The following is a 17,775-nucleotide window of genomic DNA, read 5'->3' as shown; positions in this document are numbered from 1 at the left end:
CCAAACTTGAGTGTGCATCAGAATTATGCCCAGGAAGCTTGTTTCAGTGCGCACTCCCAGGCCATACCTGAGAGATTCCACCTCAGATGATGGGACCCGAGAGTCCCCCTCTGTCCAGGCTCCAGGTGGCCCTGCTGCGAGTGGTCTGAGCACTTCACCTGGAGAAGCACGGGTCTAACTCCCTGGTCTTGAGTGTTGGAAACATTTCTAGAAATGTCTGAGCTGGGCTTTGTGTTACCACCTCCTCACTCAGGGTGTGGCTTGTGGAAATTGAGACAGTAACAAGCTCCCCATCTGCAACCTCACCTTTCTTGCCCCCTTCCACTCTCCGTGAGCCCCATCCCATTTCAAGTGCTCCATCAAAAAGCACCCAGGGGAAAGATCTTGTGTCGGTCACTTATATCTGGAAGGAATGAGCTTAAATCAAGTTTCGTTGATTTAAATATATTTATATTTTGAACTGAATTAGTGATTGTAAAGTGAAATGCTATTCCCTTTACTGAGGATTTCTGGCAGCTGCCAGCAGGTAAATGAGACATCTGAGGGCAGGATGAGGGCGTTTGGGCCCTTCCTTTTGTTTCTGAAACCCATCAATGAGCAGTGTGGCCCAGAGGTTAGGAGCGAGGGCTCTGGCTGCCAACTGTCTGGGTCTAAGGCCCCACGTTTCTACTTACCTGCCATGTGTAAGTTCCTTAACCTCTGTTTTCTCATTCATAACAACCAGGGATCCTAACGGGATTGCTGTTAGCATTAACTCTGTTAGTAACACGCACACGCACATAGGAAGTGCTCACTAAACACTAGCTGTTACTGGCTGAACAATGGCTCCACATCAGGTGCTAGGTGTTATGGAATTGAAACACAGTCCTGCCCTTCAGGAGCTCCTGTCACATCAGGTAGAAGACACCTGTCCCCATCTTTACTCTTTCAGCTGGTCCCTCCCCAGGGCAGTCACAGTCCATGCACCACAGAAAGACAACAAAGGTCTCCTGTGTCCCTTGGCACACACCCAAAAGGCTCTCTGGCTAGGTTTGTAAACACAGCTGGTTTCCTTCCTCAATTCCAGGGAACCGGGCTACATGCACTTGACTATGACGGTGCTTCTGTCACCAGCTGCAAAGAGACGCTTAGTACCGCACTCACGAGAGTGAGAGCAGGGCTCGCATGGACAGTTTTCTAAATCTGGCCTTTTGGCACCAACTTGTGGCAGGTGTCACTCCTCCACACCATCACAGAGAGAATCTGGGGGGCTGGAAGGGATCTCGAAGGCCATCTGATAATTCTAACTGTTGTTAGAACTGCCCTGTATACAGCATTTCAAAAAAATGTAAAAGCAACTCAAACATTGAAAAGCCAAGTATGTATAAGGATGGTAACATGATCATCTACACAGTCATCTATGTTGCCTGTGGGCAAAGATGTTAAAATGTAAAATAGCAAAGTGAGTGGACTATCGAGTGTTATTGGAAAGAGAAAAATGTTCCCTATGTCCAAGAAGGAGAGGACGAATTGGGTACAGAACCACAGGGCTCTGATTCGTTGTCCGCATATTCTGTCACCTAAAGGATGGACATGTCAAAGAAGAAATGCAGAAATACACACAATAGTGTATTTTTTAAAAACAAAACAAAGCCAAATCAATAACATGACTATCAGAAGGAGATAGTTAACATTTTGAATGTTTGCTTTCTTGTGTGGCCACACCATCACTATTAAGTGCATATTACATACACCGCCTAATATTATTAAGTCCATATTGGAGCTTTCAAAGTTCATGCCACACCTGTTCCCCCACTTGCTTCTCACAACCTCCCTGGAGGAGAGTTGGGCTAAAGAGGAGGGAACAGAGGCTCCAGGAAGGAGAGGTGGTGCCCTAGTCCCCCAGCAGGCTGATGGCGGACAGGACTGGGATGCAGCCTCCGCCTGCTGAGCCTCCCTCTCTTGGGGAACTAAACACTGGTTTGAGGAAAGCAGTTTGCACTGGTGTTTGGAGACTAGGGATGGGGGCATGGAGGTTTCTACACACTGGCTCCTTGCTTACTTGCATTCTGGGTTTCCTTCCAGATCAATCGGTTGGTGATTGGTCATGACAGCACGGGCTTGCATGCCAGTTGGTTCCTGGGCAGCGTCCAGATCCGAGTGCCCCGCCAAGGCAAGCGGTACACCTTCCCTGCCAACCGCTGGCTGGACAAGGACCAGGCAGATGGGCGCCTGGAGGTGGAGCTCTATCCCAGCGAGGTCGTGGAGATCCAGAAATGTATGGTGGTGGGACCATCAGCATTGTTTCCCTCACGGGGCGGGGCAGTGGGGAAGGAGGAGGAGCTGTGGGGTGATTTGGGTCTTGTCTCCAAGAGGGGGCGGCTGTGGGGAGATAATGGGGGCTTCCAATTGCCTCTGGCACCATGGTTCTGGGAGGGAAGAAGGGCTCGTTTTACAGATGGGGAAACTGAGGACTCAATGAAGGAAATAATTTTTTCAAAAGGCAGCAGATAACTTTACTAAGAATGTACATTCTCAGTCCTGTGTACAAGAAGAGCTTAGACATAGTCTGTGTCTTCCCCTGGGAAGACTGGCTAAGGAGATAAAGCTATTTATTCATTCATTTATTCAATAAGTACATATTGAATGTTTCTCTGTGCCAGCACTGCCCTGGGCTTTGTAGAGGCAGCCATGAGCAAAACAGACCAAGTCCTTGTCCTCGTGGATTTATATTCCACCAGGGGAGACAAATGATGAATATACAATATAATGCCAAGTAAGAGCAATGAAGAAAATGAAGCAGGATAAGGAGTTAGCAATGGCATGGGGGTGGGGGACCTTTTTGGACAGGGTGGTGACGTCTGAGTGGAGTGGAGGTGAAGTTCAAGGTGATCTGGCCACCCATTGCACATGACGTGAGAGTCATAGATTATGGTAGGGGTCAGAGAAACAAGAGGTTATCTAGAGGGCCAGGAAGACAGCAGGACCAGAACCGGATTCAGAGAATGTTACTTCCCTTACTTCTGCATTTTTACATCTACCCTGAAAGCAGCTGCCAAGGCTCACTTCCACAAGAAGCTTCCCTGAGAAAGAACCCCAATACAGCTCACCTCCTTTTCCAGAACTCCTTGTGTCTTTTCATGTGTGCATTTTCTCTCCCCAAGTTCCTTGAGGGCTGTGTGACATTCATATGCTTTGTAAGGGTATCTGCCAGTGTGAAGACTCAACTCCTTCCCTCTTTTTGTAAATTAAAGCTTTATTTCCATCAGAGTAATACAGGTACTAGTTAACAAGATCAGATAAAAAAGCAGTAGTTCCCTTACCTACCTCCTCCTCCTACCCATCCCCCTTCTTCAGAGGTAACAACTTTTTAATTACTTTAGCTTTTTTCTCTGAAATTTGTCTCCATATTTTCAATAACATGCTTATCAATTTCTTGATTTTTTAGTCGCAGGCATTAACTATTGACTTATTATGGAAGAGGAGGATTTAGCTCTTTTAACACAGGTGCACATACACGGATAGGCATGCACACACACTTCCCCTCCTTCCAGCTTTCAATAAAATTACGTCAATATTCAACTTTTACATCATTATTACTATGTAAATATTATTTACTGCTGAGACACCTACTGTATGATGATTGCATTTCAGTTTTTTTAAATTTTGTTTTATTTTTTATTTATTTATTTTTTTTGTGAGGAGATCAGCCCTATGCTAACATCTGCCAATCCTCCTCTTTTTTTTTTTTGCCGAGGAAGACTGGCCCTGGGCTAACTTCCGTGCCCATCTTCCTCCACTTTATATGGGATGCCGCCACAGCATGGCTTGCCAAGCAGTGCGATGGTGCACGCCCGGAGTCCGAACCGGGGAACCCCAGGCCACCACAACGGAGCGCACGCCCTTAACTGCTTGCGCCACCGGGCCAGCCCCTGCATTTCAGTTTTTGTACAACATTTTTTCTGGAGTTAATAATAGCCTCATTTTTCAATTTGTATAGTTTTCTATATACATCTGTATACCCACCTATCTGTATTAGTCTCCTAGGGCTGCCATACCAAAATACCACAGACTAGGTGGCTTAAACAGCAAAATTTTGTTTTCTCACAGTTCTGGAGGCTAGAAGTCCAAGATCAAGGGGTCAGCAGGTTGGGTTTCTTCTGAGACCTCTCTCCTTGGCTTGCAGATGCCACTTCTCCTTGTCGTCACGTGATCTGTGCACGCGCGTGTTTGTGATCTAATCTCTTCTTATAAGGACATCAGTCATATTGGATTGGGACCCACCTTAATGGCCTCATTTTACCTTCATCACCTCTTTAAAGCCCCTATCTCCAAATACTGTCACATTCTAAGATACTAGAGGTTAGAGCTTCAACATACGGATTGAGGAGGACACAATTTGGCCCATAACCCCATCTTTTCTCCATATCTCCAACAGAACTAAAATTCTTTTTATATATTCAAACCCGACAGGAGTTCTGTTGGTTTCCTCTCTCCCTCCTTCTCCCCACTCCCCATCTCAAGACATTCCTTTAGGAACCTCTGTCCTCCTGCTCTCTAGGCGGCCACAAGGCTGTCCCTATGGCACTTCCTTTTTACCATCTTTTTGGAAACTCCTTTCTTCTTTCTCCTGGGTTGGATCTCCTGTTTCCCAGACTCCAAGTCTTCCTCCTCCTTGGTTTATTTCCTCATTTTAGCAGAACACATTCTCCACTGGTAGCTTCCTGAAAAATGTGCATGGAAGAGAGATGTTGAGGCCTTGCATGTCTATGTCTTTAGTCTACTTTCACAATTGATCAATAGTTTGGCTTGTTATAGAATTCTGAGTTAAAACTCATTTTCCCTTAGAGTTTAGAAGGCACTGCTCTACCTTCTTCTAGCCCACAGTGTTGCGGTTGAGAAGTCTGCTGCCATTCTGCTATTCAACCCTTTGGGGTTTTTTCTCTCTAAAAGCTTATAGGATCCTATTTTTATCCCTGGCATTCTGAAATTTCGTGATGCCCTCACTGCCTTTGTGATTTTAGTTTCATCCACTGTTCTGGGAACTCATGGGTTCCTTCAATCTTAGAAGCATTTTTTAGTTCTGGGACATTTTCTGGTATTATTTCTTTGATAATTTCCAACTCTCTATTTTCTGTTCTCACTAGAACTGAACTCTTAATTAGATGTTGGGCTTCCTCCAATTTTCTTACCTTTTCTCTGTCATTTGTCATTTTGTTCTTGGTAAATTTCTTTTTTGTTCTTGAGAGCTGTCCTTGACTTTATCCTTGCTGTGGAATATTTCATTTCAGCTGCCACATGTTAATTTCCAATGGCTGGTTCTTGTTCTCTGAATGCTCATTTTTATCTATCCTAATTTTGTGTAATCCTGGCTGCCTATTCTTCTGAGAACTGAGGGAGGGAATGGGGTTGGGGATTCTCTCCGTACAGAATGTCAGCTTTTATTGAATCCCCCCATTGTTCATATACTAGCCCACCCTCGCTGCCAGCGGAGGCTGGTATCTTTAGTTCAACTTCTTCAGGCTCTCAGCCAGTCTTCTCATTTTTAGTCTCAATTTCTCACATTGCTATGGCAATGTAAGATCCTCCATTTTGTTGAAAATAATAGTCTTGAGAGAAAATCATGAGAGCATCTTAGAGCATTGCTGAGATGGCAAGTCTTGTAATAGTTGCTTTGAAAAAATATGGTCCCATAGTTCTGGAAGACATTTTGCTTTCCAGTGGGAAGTGCCCTTTAGTGGTGCATACCTGTAACACATTTCCACCCTCCAACAGCTTGATAAAGTATTTCTTCACAGTATAGAAAACTCTCCCTTATAGATGTATCTGTTGATATCATCTGAAAGGTGCATGTATTTAAATGAAAATTATAATTTCAACCCCTTGTCCTTTACTGAAAGTGAGGAAAAGAAACAAACACAGCTTTTGCTTCTTTCTGCCCCATGGTGTCTGCCCAGGGGCAGGCACACAGCAGAGAGTGTCAGCTGGTGTGTTGACTACTCCTCATTCCTGGCTCTGGAGAGTGCAAGTGGCACAGTGGATGACTGGGCTTTGGAGTCTGATTGCTTGGGTTTGCCATTTCCACCACCTACTCAATTCCTCTAAGCCTCAGTTTGTCAACCTGCAAAATGGGAATGATGGTACTCATGATGTTGATGAGAGGGTTAGATGGATAATGCCTATGAAGCACCAGACACATGGTACAGTTTCAGGAAATGTTTGTTTTGTGGCTATCATTGCTATTGTTACTGTTACTAAATGTCCCATGTCTCCCCACGTGCCCTCCCAGTGGTCCACTATGAGGTTGAGATCTGGACGGGGGATGTGGGCGGCGCAGGCACCACTGCCCGAGTCTACATGCAGATCTATGGCGAGGAGGGCAAGACAGAAATGCTCTTCCTCTCCAGCCGCTCGAAAGTTTTTGATCGGGCCTCCAAGGACACGTTCCAGGTGTGTGGGGGTAAGGCAGCGGGCATGCCAACAGAGGGCCCAGTGGACACCTGAAAATGGAGGGATTGGATGAGATCAGTGGTTCTCATCCCTGGCTGCTTCTTAAACTTTCCTGGGGAGCTTTAAGAAAAAAGCGCTGCCTGGTCCATACCCGGATCAGTTAAATCAGAACCTCTGTGGTAGGATGTGTTTTCTGGGTATGCTTCTAAAAGCTCTACCAGTGATACTAATGTGCTGCCAATTCTGAGAACTGCTGGAGTAGGTGATCCTAATTTAGCAAAATATGGCACTAGGCCCCTGGCTACTAAATCCACTCCCAGCCCCGTGGCCTCTGACTCTACAGCTCTCTCAGGCTGAGGGCAGGGCCATGCTTTCCAGGCAGGACGCCTGGGGGCTTTGGGGTCTCCTGGCTGCGTGCTGAGTGCCCCAGGCCTCCACACTTCCCTATGAGTGGAGGAGAAAAAGAGATGAGAGTGTGAGTGTGTTGTTGGCAGGAGAGAAAGATGCAAAGGTGGTGCCCCTTGAGGGACGTGTGAATGTTTTCTATGGGACACGAGTGCGTGCATGTGTTCATGCTGGGTGCTCTGTGTGTGTCTGTGTGCCACAAGCACTTGGTTCTCAGCAAAGAGTCCTAACCCAGTGCCCTCAGAGAACGTCCTGGCTGAGCTGGGCCAGGGTCGCAGGGGTATGGTGCATTAGCACTGGACGGAGCCTCATTGAGTCCAGCCCCCTCATTACGCTGCTGAGGAGGAGGAGGCCCTAGCATTTTACCTGTCTGCCTCCGCTTCTTCATCAGTTCAAACTTCTCTTTATAGTACTTGCCTGGCCTGCTTCACAGTCCCTGGGAGGATCAAAATAGTCGATGTCAGGGAAAGGACTCGGGAAACTGTGGCCAGTCATGGACATGTAACAGAGCAGGGCATCTTCTGGATGCCAACTGACTGCGTGGCTAGTGGATGGTGGTGGATGCTGAGCAGACAGATGAGGGAAGAGGGCACTGCCAGCGGGCCTCCCTGGAGAGGTTGATGGCAGGGATGCTATGACCTGGAAAACGCTGGAGAGGAGATCTAATGTGCTGAAGAAGGGAATTACCAGATCCAGAGCCCGTCCCCTAAGTAGCTGAGAAGAATAAATTCCTCTTTCCTGGGCATCCTGGGCTCCATTTTGGCTGATAATTTTCTCACAAAGGTGCTTTGGGCTGCATCGTGGCTTCATGAACAGAGAGTCAGAAGACCTGAGTTCTTGTCTAGGTCTGGACTCCAATGATGGGACAGTGAGCATCTTGTGGGGCAGCCCCAGGCCTCAGTTTCCCTGGCACACAAGTGGGAGAACTGGTGGGACTTGTATTGAGATATGTGAAACACCCAGACAAGGGCCCATCAGCATGAGGGAGCCCTAAGAGCGGCCCGACCATCAGGGACCCCATGTGAGCCCTCCCCTGAGCTCTGCATCTGACTGGGAGGCTCAGAACAGATTGGCAGCTCACAGGCTGGGGACTTGATCCTCTGAAGAAAAGCTGAACCCATCAACACTGCCGCTTGAGGCAACCATGTGCTAGGCCCAGTGAGGGAGAGATGCGAGAACGAGTGCTCGGTGTCCTCAGGAATTCCCACTCGAGTGGCAGAGACCCAGCCCATGAGAACCAAGAGGGCATCCAGAACAGGCCAGGACTGTGGCTAAGCTCTGGGCTCTGAGCTCTCAGGGAGAAGAGAGGCGATGTGCTGGGGGATGGGCCTGGGGCCTCTGGGGGCATGGATGAGATTTTTGTTTTTGAAAAATAACACTTTTTTTTGGTTTATTACAAAAGTGATATATGATTAATGCTGAAAAAAAATTTGGAAAGAGAACACAGAATAGCACAAACTAAAAAAAAAAACAAAAACCTAATAATAAAGCTTAGGAGTCTAAATGAATAGGTTTTAGTTAAAGGCAGAGGAGGGATAATGACATTCTGGGTGAGGGAACTGCATGAACAAAGATGTGGAAATAGGAATAATAGGAATGAGTGTGATGTGTGTGATTAATGTGTGTCTGTGTGTGTGTGGGAGAGAGAGAAACAGGGAGAGCAGCTTGACCATCACAGGGGCTTAGAAGGAAATAAGTTTGAGTGGAGGGTGGGGCCAGCAAGAGGTCCTGGAAGGCTGGCTGAGAAACCAGGCTGGGTGTGTAGGAGAGAGCGAGCTCGTGGCAGCTTCTGAGCTCGGAGGCCCCGAGCTGCTCCATCCTGCTGCCCCATGCCTGGTTCTGCAGGGGAGGCAGGGAGGATGCCAAGGGCCACCCCAGTCACTGCCCTCTGCTTTGCACAGCTGGAGGCGGCAGACGTGGGTGAGATCTTCAAGATCCGGCTCGGGCACACAGGCGAAGGCTTCGGGCCCAGTTGGTTCGTGGACACAGTGTGGCTGCGGCACCTGGTGGTGCGGGAGGTAGACCTCACACCGGAGGAGGAGGCCCGGAGGAAGAAGGAGAAGGACAAGCTGAGGCAGCTGCTCAAGAAGGAGCGGCTGAAGGCCAAGCTGCAGAGGAAGAAGAAGAAGAAGAAGAAGAAGAAGGGCAGTGACGAGGAGGACGAAGGGGACGAGGAGGAGGAGTCCTCATCGGAGGAGTCCTCGTCCGAAGAGGAAGAGGAGGAGACTGAGGAGGAGGAGCAAGAGGAGGAGTTCGGGCCGGGGATGCAGGAGGTGATTGAAGAGTACAAGTTCGAAGCTCACCGCTGGCTGGCCCGGGGCAAGGAGGACAATGAACTTGTTGTGGAGCTGGTGCCGGCTGGCCGGCCGGGTCCTGAGCGTAAGCCTGAGGAGGGGTCGGACAGTCTCCTGAAGGGGGCCCAGTGAGAGGGGAGGGTGCCCAGCTCTCCTCTCACATGGAGGCTCCATAGGTGGGCACCCATCATGGTTCCCAAATCTCTCTCCTGAGCTGTGTCTGAAATGCCACCTTGGACAGTTCCCGGGGTTAGCATTGCCCTTGTCCTGAGGCTCTCAGGAGGAACTGATGACTTTAGGAGGAGCCCTGATATAGCTCACTATAACTCAATGTGGGGGACATAAGGAAAGAGGGCTGCTGAGGGTGAATTTTGCCATGACTCTCAGCCTTTTGGGCTTCACGGCAAAGGAAAGTCTTGGGTAGAGAGGAGGGGCAGGTTCATTTCCAGGTTAGTATAGATGTGGATGTAGTCACAGGTCCTTCCTGCTCCCACAGTCTGGTTGGATCCGAGAGGCTGAGCCTCAGGTCCGTCCCGAGGCCCAGGTGTCCTCAGCGCTACGTCTTTCTGTGTCCCCAGCCAACATCTACGAGGTCCAGGTGATCACAGGGAACATGCCCAAGGCAGGCACTGATGCCAATGTCTACCTGACCATCTATGGTGAGGAGTACGGGGACACGGGCGAGCGGCCTCTGAAGAAGTCGGACAAGTCCAACAAGTTTGAGCAGGGGCAGGTAGAGTGTGGGCTCTCGGGCCCTCGGGTGGGTAATGGGCACTCGGGTGGAGGATGTGAAGCTTCTGGTGATTCCCGCAGCAGCCCTCCCCAGCCCAGCACCTGCTGTGTGTCCCACAGTGTGCTTTGTTCAATCCCACCAGGTGTCATGGAAGTACCTCCTCTGTAAGCACCAGCAATTTGTGGTGGGGATATAAGAAAGGCACAGGTGGGGGTCCAGCACCGTGGACCCCACAGGAACTAACCAGAGACAATATCACAGAATCGGTAGCAGATGCTGAGGTGCTGAGTGGGTGGAGCAGGGATTCAAGGAGGAAGTGCTCTCCATAAGATGGCACTTTCGGGAAAACTTGGTGGAAAGGAGAGATGTAACCTTGGCCTTGGCAGATGAGTATGGCGTAGATATCTAAAGACAACAGTGAGAGGTGCTCTCTGAAGACAGGACCGCATGACAAAGATGTGGAGGTGGAGATGTGGAAGGCCAGTTCAAGGACAGGGAGTCTTCCTGCTGCACTGTGGTTAATGCTGATCCATGGTGGGTGCTGCCTCTGGGAAGCTTGATGAGACAAATTTAGGGGATGAGGAGGCAGGAGAGCCTTAAAAGACGGGTTGAGAAGCCTGAACTACATCCTGAGGCAGTGGGAACTATGAAGGCTTTTGAGCGTTGTAAGAAACGCGTGCACCTCCCTCTTCCAGGTGTAGTGGGAAAAGCATGAAAAACACAGCTCTCGTCTTTGTCCTTTGAGATTTTACAATAGCCTCTGGCCAGAAGACTGTCTTCCATCTCACCTTTCCCATTCCTGACCCCATGCCAAGGCCAGGTTCCCTCATCAACACAGAGGAAGAAAAGAAATAAACCAAGTCCATTAAAATACTTCTGGGCTCATCGCTTGGTTTATTTCAGAGGCCTCCTGCTTTTTCTTTCAACTTCTTTTTCTCCCTTCCCATGACTTGAGGATCAGGGTTTATTTCTATGTTTTGGTACTTTCCTTTAAAATGTATAGCCACTGTGATCCTGGATTGGAAGAAAATTGCTATAGAGGACATAACTGGTACAACTGAAGAAATTTGAATATGGACTGTATGTTAGTTAATAATATTGTGTCAACATTAAGTTTCCTGAATTTAGTCATTGTACTCTAATTATATGAGAATTTCCTTGTTTGTAGGAAATCTATGCTGAAGAATTTAGGGGTGAAGGATCATGGTGTCTGCCATTTACTTTCAAATGATTCAAAAAAAATAGGGAAAGAGCAAGAGCGAGAAAGCAGAGGGGAAGCAAATGTTGCAAATAAGTGGAGAATCTAAGTGAAGGTACACAAAGTTTCACTGTACCGTTTCCGCAAGTTTTTCTGTAGATTTGAACTCTTTTTTTCAAAATAAACAGTTAAAAAAGTTATTGGCAAGAAGACCCCATTCACTTATCGGGTTCTGCTATCGTCTGCTTCCTCCAGTGCGTGTACCTCCACTTGTGTCACACACGCTCCATCTTCCCACCTCATTGCTGAGCAAGTCCAAGTTTTCTGTTTCTTCGGATTTACACACTGGCTCATAGCAGGTTGTGATTGAAGGAGATTATGCACACTCAGCACACGGTCTCAGCACACACCCAGGCAACAGACCATATACACAAAGAAACACACCCCACACAAATGTGGGCATCCAGCCAACCTGTCTTCTCCTCTGACCCTCTCTCATGGTCATCTTTGCCCTCCCACTCCTCCCTCCACCTTCACAGTGCGAGTGAGAAGACCCCCTGGTGGAGGCAGCTTAAAAAACAATAGCATAAACCAAACACCAGACAATTGGCTGCATTTTCCATCCGTCCCACACACACCCCACCCCCACCTTGATGGTTTGGGTCTTACTCTGCTGGCTTCAGCCTGCCCCAGATCCTGGCAGGATGAAGCTGATGGCGAGGTGGGGAGGGCTGCCATCCCTCTGAGTGCTACCCTGGTCCTTCCTAGACAGACACCTTCACCATCTATGCCATTGACCTGGGAGCCCTGACCAAGATTCGGATTCGCCACGACAACTCGGGTAACAGACCAGGCTGGTTCCTGGATAGGATAGACATCATCGACATGAACAACGAGATCACGTGAGTGCGGCTGGAGGGGAGGGAGGGAAGGCCATGCCTGCCACTAAGATAGTCCTCGAAAGAGGGCTCAGGGTGGGGTGGCTGTGATGCCTGAGGGTGGGGGTGGGCTGGCTGTGATGTCTGTCATGGTCGATAGAGTGAGTTTGGCCCATGTAGCTGGCTGGGTGGACACTGGTTCCTCCCTTCTCTCTCATTGGGCTGCCCCCTGGAGCCACTTGCCCTGTCAGATAACAGTCTGGTAGAACATCCAATCCAGTTCTTGAGGTTCTGATGGATATTCAGAAGATTGGGTTTTCTTCACTGGCCCAATCTCCATGTCCAGACTTAGTCACCCATAAGTCTCTCCACGTATAAAGCAACTTCTAGTACATGTTTTAATGTTCTAGACCAGAGATAAGCACACCTTTTCTGGAAAGGCCAGATAGTAAATACGTTAGGCTTTGGAGGCCAGTTGGTCTCTGTCTCAATGACTCTACTTTGCCTTTGCAGCAGGAAAGCAGCCACAGATGATACCTAAATGAATGGATGTGGCTGTGTTCCAATAAAACTTTTTTTGTATGGACACTGAAACTTGAATTTCATGTAATTTTCACATGTCACAAGATATTATTGTTCTCCAGATGTTTTCAACCATTTAACAATGTAACATCCATGCTTAGCTTGTGGGATGTACATAAGCAGGAGATGGGTCAGATTTGGCCCACAGGCCATAGTTTGCTGGCCCCTGCTTGAGATTCACAGTTCCCATCATGAGCTAGGCTGGGAAGGGGGCATTGTCCTCCTGACAGGTGGAGGAACCATGCCCCAAGGAGGTGAAGCTGCAGCCCCAGAGCCAAACTGTACCAGAGCTCCAGACCCTCGATGATAAATCTGATGTGTTTCCACCATTAGACCACATTGCCTCTTGGGTAAAGGGAGCCAAAGGGCAATAGACACGAAAGCAGGCCTGAGACATGGCAAGAGGGGCAAAACGAGGCAGAGAGAGAAGGAGGCAAGATCCTGAGTGGGCTGTGGTGCTGCCAAGGGCCTGCCAGTGCCTGGAATGTAGCGAGCACCCAATAAATGAATATTTGTTGAATTAAACAACTTCTTGGCCCGCAGCCTAGTGTCCCTTGGAGCACACCGTCTTCTTGGGCTCCCTTCTGTGCAGGCTCACCCCATCTCCCACCTCCACCCTGCCCCACTAACCCCAAAGATTGCTCCAGATGGGGACACTGAGACACAGCTCACACATGGCCTGACGTCATGGATTTCCATGAGGTCATCGTGATGACGGACCCCATGGCTCAGAGCCAGGGTCCTGACCCGGGGTAGGTCCTCTGCCAAAAACTCACCAGGACACCCTGCACGAGTTGCTCCATCTTTATGGGCTTTCATTTGCTCTTCTGATAAACGGGCTTCATGACGCTAGCCCAACTTACTTCTCAGGATATTCTGAGAGTCTAAGGCATTTAAGCTTGAAAAGGATAAAGTGCTGCCAAAAAACATAAGCACAGGGACAAACTGTGACAGTTCCCCACCCCCTGCAGCTCGGTTAGGGTCAGCTAACTCTGTTCCACCAATTTGGTATTTTTGGGCCAGCCCGACAATGTTTATTGTAGCTTTATAATCTATTTTAATATCTGTCAGTACTTGTCCTCTTTCATTATTCTTTAAAAATATTAGCTATTCTTACCTTTTCAAATCAAAACATTACTTGACTTGAAAAAAAATCCTATTGGAATTTTGATTGTTATGCCATTAAATATACGTGTGGAGAACTGCATGTTTGGAACGTTAAGTGCTACCCCCCAGGTACACATTTCCTTTTATCCAAGCTTTCCTTTAGGTATCTCAGTAATGTTTACAATTTTCTACACATTGCTGCTACACATGCTTGTTAAGTTTATGCCAGGTACTTTATATTTTTATTACTCTTCGGAATGGAATCTTCTAGTTATTCGTCTCTCTTCTTATCCTCTGTTTCTCTTTTTCCTTCCTTCCTCCACTCCTTCCTCCCTCATCTCCTCCTCTTCCCTCGCCATCCTTTCTTGTTGGTGTTGCGTGTTTACATGTCTTTGTTGAAGCACCAGTAAGCGCTCTGCGATGAGCCGGCTCCGACCATTTGCAAGCCGAGAGTGACTCTGAGTGAGCGAAACTCGCTCTGGGACAAAGACAAAATTACAGACGTTCAGAGGAAACAAAACCAGAGTATCAAATCTCCTCTCTGTCTCAGAGATGCCACCTTCCCCAACAGTGCCTGGGGCCTTCCACGACCTTTATTAGCCCAGGAATAAGGTCTTTGCAGCCAAAAGGATAAGTGAACACTGACTTCATCCCTGGACTTCGCTGACCCAGTCACCTGCCTCCAGCAAGGATGTCCTCGCCTCCTCTCAGCCTCTCACGCTCCACCCCCAATCCACTGGCTCTTTCTTTCTTCAGGAGAGCATGAGTCAGACCCTTTCTCCCCATCTTCACCATCCCTGCTCAAAGCCTCCTCACTGGTCCCTCTGCTTCCCCAGGCCCTCCTCTTGTCTACAGCAGTCCAGCCCTCAGGGTCATGTCCCTTCTCTGCTCAACAACCTGAAGAGGCTCCAGTTTCACTCAGAGTAAGAGCCGGAGCACTTCCAGTGGCCTGCCCCCTGCCCCCTCCTTACCTCTCACTCCTGGTCTTCCCTTTGCTCACTTCATGCTGTTCCTTGAACCCAACAGACACGGTCCCACCTCAAGGCCTTTGCACGTGCTGCCTCTCCCTGGCACTCCTTCCCCCAATGGCTCACACTCATGCTTTCTCCAGGTAGGTCCCTGCTCCAGGTAGATGTCACCTGCTCAGTGAGGCCCCACCCCCCACCCCCAGATCTTTTATTCCTCATTCCCTGTTTATTTTTCTCTGTATCACTTATCATCTGACCTGCCGCAAACTGCTGTATTTAGTCACTGTTCCTCTCCCCACAATAGAATATAAGGTCCGCACATAAGGTAATGGCTTCATCTGTTTTGTTTACTGCTGTGTCCTCCACAGTTCCAGAAGAGTCCCCGGCACACCATAGGCATACCATAAATACTTACTAAATCAACTATTGAATAAAAATTATGCTTGATACATTGATTCATTCATTAATTCAACAATCACATGTCATGGTAAATGTGGGGGTTAAATATCTGTCTCAGACCCCACCTCAAGAGTGGAAAACTGGGATGATCAGGAGACAGATGTTTTAGGTTCAATTCCTTTCTCTTTCGCTCTTTACTTGTGTGGCCTGGGGAGAGTCACTTTACCCCTCTGAGCCTCAGTTCTTCCATCTATACAATGGGTATAACAAACCTGCCTCACAAAATTATCGCGAGGACTAAACGAGATAACGTGTGGAAGGATGCAGCACTGTGCCTGACACTCCATAAAAGGCAGCATCGGTTCTTTTCCCTTGGCAGGAAGAATCCTATTAGTCAACATCTAAGAGGGGCTGCACAGCTAGGAAGCACTACAGGAATGTGTGGGATTATTAATAAGCTAACAGCCAGTGAGGGAGATAAAACACAGGGACTGCAAGGCAAAGCAGAGGTGGTGGCTGTCTCTGGGTGGCACCCATAAATGCTGAGGGGATTCAGGGAGGAGGGTGCAGTGGTGGGGGTATCAGGGTGCTCTTCTGGACGAGCTGGCATTTGAGATGTGCCTTTACAAAGAGGTAGCCCTTGGATGTTTGGTGCTTGGAACAAAGAGCATTAGAAGTGGTTGAAAAATGTGATTCAGGTGGCACAGAAGTGGAGAGATCAGAGGAGGGGCACGTACAGAAAGTAGTGAGTAATTCTGTTTGTCTTGTGCATGAGGGGCATGAAGGGACTGGAAACAGAGGAAAAGAACATGTAAAGGGAGACTGGGGGGGCCTCCGAAAGCCATGCTGAGGAGGTTGAGAACATATCCAAGCTCCTGGTTGGCTGGATTTCATGGAGACGCTTTCTGGAGGCTCAGAGGCAAGACAGAGAGAAGACAGCGAAGGAGCATGGAGAATCCAGTGGGTGTCAGGCACCCATGGGAGATACTAGCCTGAGCAGAAAGGCTCAGGGAGAGGATGTGATACCCTGGAGGCCCTGCCACCCACCGTGAGGTCACCCAGGGAGGGTTCAGAATGGCCCAGGGGCTCTGATGTCCAGAGATAGACAGCACTCAGCAGGGTCTCAGCAGGACGACTCCCAGCCCTTCTGGCCTCCAAGCCTGTCTGGAGAGCAGCTGAGCCCGCGCAGGAGGAGAGGATGGCAGGGGAGGGGGGCGGTACATGGCGCAGAAGGTTTATTGATCTGCAATTTAATCACCAAAAAAGAGAATACTTTTTTTCAAATAGAGAGTACTTGGGGTCCTTTATAGGAATCCCAAGCTGGTAGGAGGTGATCAAGATGATACAGAAAAGCCTTTTTTTTTTTTTTTGAGGAAGATTGGCCCTGCGCTAACATCTGTTGCCAATCTTCCTCTTTTTTTTCTTTTTTCTCCACAAAGCCCCAGTACATAGTTGTGTATCATCATGTTGTAGAGTTGTAGCTCTTCTATGTGGGACGCCACCTCAGCATGGCTTGATGAGCGGTGTGTAGGTCCGTGCCAGGATCCAAACCGGTGAACCCTGGGCCACCAAAGAGGAGCTTGCGAAGTTAACTGCTACACCATCGGGCCGGCCCCAGAAAAGCCTTTTTGATGGTGATTTGCAGTTCCTCCTGCCTCCTCTAGCCTGGGAGGCCCACCCCTTGGCCACTCTGAAAAGATGACAGTTTAGAAAAGTGTCAGGTTGACTTTCATATTGGTGGATACGTCACTTTTGGAATGAGGAGATGCTGGTGCTCCCTCCTCTCCTCTCCTCTCCAGACAATTCCGGGAGCCTTGGGTTTGACTTTAGGCACCACATTCTAAGGGGAATGTTAGAAAAAAGAAAATGCATCTTCAAGGAAAGACTGATGGCTGACAAAGAAACCTAGGCATTATTGCAGGAATTTTGAAAGAGGAAATGACAACATTTCACCTGGAGAGGAGACAATGCCTTTCAATTCTGTTGATATTTATGGGTGCCTATGTATGCCAGGGACTGTGGACATAGCAATGAGCAAGGAGACCCTAAGCTCACAGGCTTATGGTTTGCCTAGCAGGGGAGACAGACAATTAAATATACACTCCCTGGGAAACCTCTTCCATTCTCATCACTTCAATGACCATTTATTTGAGAATATTGCCTATATCAATGTCTCAAGTTGTATTAGTCAGAATAGGCTAGGTTCTGCTAAGTAACAAACAGCCCTACAATGTCAGTGGCCTAACACAACAGAAGCTTATTTCTTGCTCATACTACATGTCCTGGGCTGGACATCAGGGGACTTCATTCAATGTGATCACTCAGGAACCCAGACTGATGGAGGCTTTTCCTCAACAGATGCTTCCATGGTCATCTTTGTATTGGAAAGAGATGTGACAAACCATGCACTTGCTTTTAAAGATCCCTTGCAGCCAAGAGATTCTAAATATATCATCAAGGGACTTAAAAATTCTAAGTCCTTCAGTATCCAAAACTATGAGTCTCTAATGTTCAGGTTTCAGAACACGTGACAGAAATGGTTGGATATTTGGGGGTACATGGTCTTGAATTAGCGCATCTTTGTTAAGTCATTGGCTCTGCTGCTTTCTCACCCCCTTCCACTTCCATTGACTTGTTGCTTAAATGAGATTGTGCCACAATCTCCTTCCTCCTTTAACACTCTATCTAGCTGCATTTTCGATCTGAATAAAATCAAATGCACTCAATTTAAAAGAGGAAGAGGCAAATGCCCCAAAAGTTAGGAATGTATTTAGTGTACTGA

General features: G+C 48.1%; 1 protein-coding gene across 2 annotated transcripts in view; it reads left to right on the top strand.

Moving 5' to 3' along the window:
• LOXHD1 (lipoxygenase homology PLAT domains 1) overlaps window positions 1–17,775 on the top strand; it is a 175,738-nt gene that overhangs the window by 89,441 nt on the left and 68,522 nt on the right. For both annotated transcript variants that reach the window (XM_004422502.3, XM_087438825.1), the window contains exons 17-21: window positions 2,065–2,257; window positions 6,269–6,429; window positions 8,736–9,213; window positions 9,707–9,861; window positions 11,828–11,961. In XM_004422502.3, coding sequence (XP_004422559.2) covers window positions 2,065–2,257; window positions 6,269–6,429; window positions 8,736–9,213; window positions 9,707–9,861; window positions 11,828–11,961 — 1,121 coding nt within the window. The remainder of the gene's footprint in view (window positions 1–2,064; window positions 2,258–6,268; window positions 6,430–8,735; window positions 9,214–9,706; window positions 9,862–11,827; window positions 11,962–17,775) is intronic.

This window comes from Ceratotherium simum, chromosome 14 (assembly GCF_057802395.1).
Source record: "Ceratotherium simum simum isolate JZ-2026a chromosome 14, ASM5780239v1, whole genome shotgun sequence".
NCBI lineage: Eukaryota > Metazoa > Chordata > Mammalia > Perissodactyla > Rhinocerotidae > Ceratotherium > Ceratotherium simum.
Note: the sequence above shows the minus strand (reverse complement) of the source record. Positions and strands in the feature narration are given on the sequence as shown.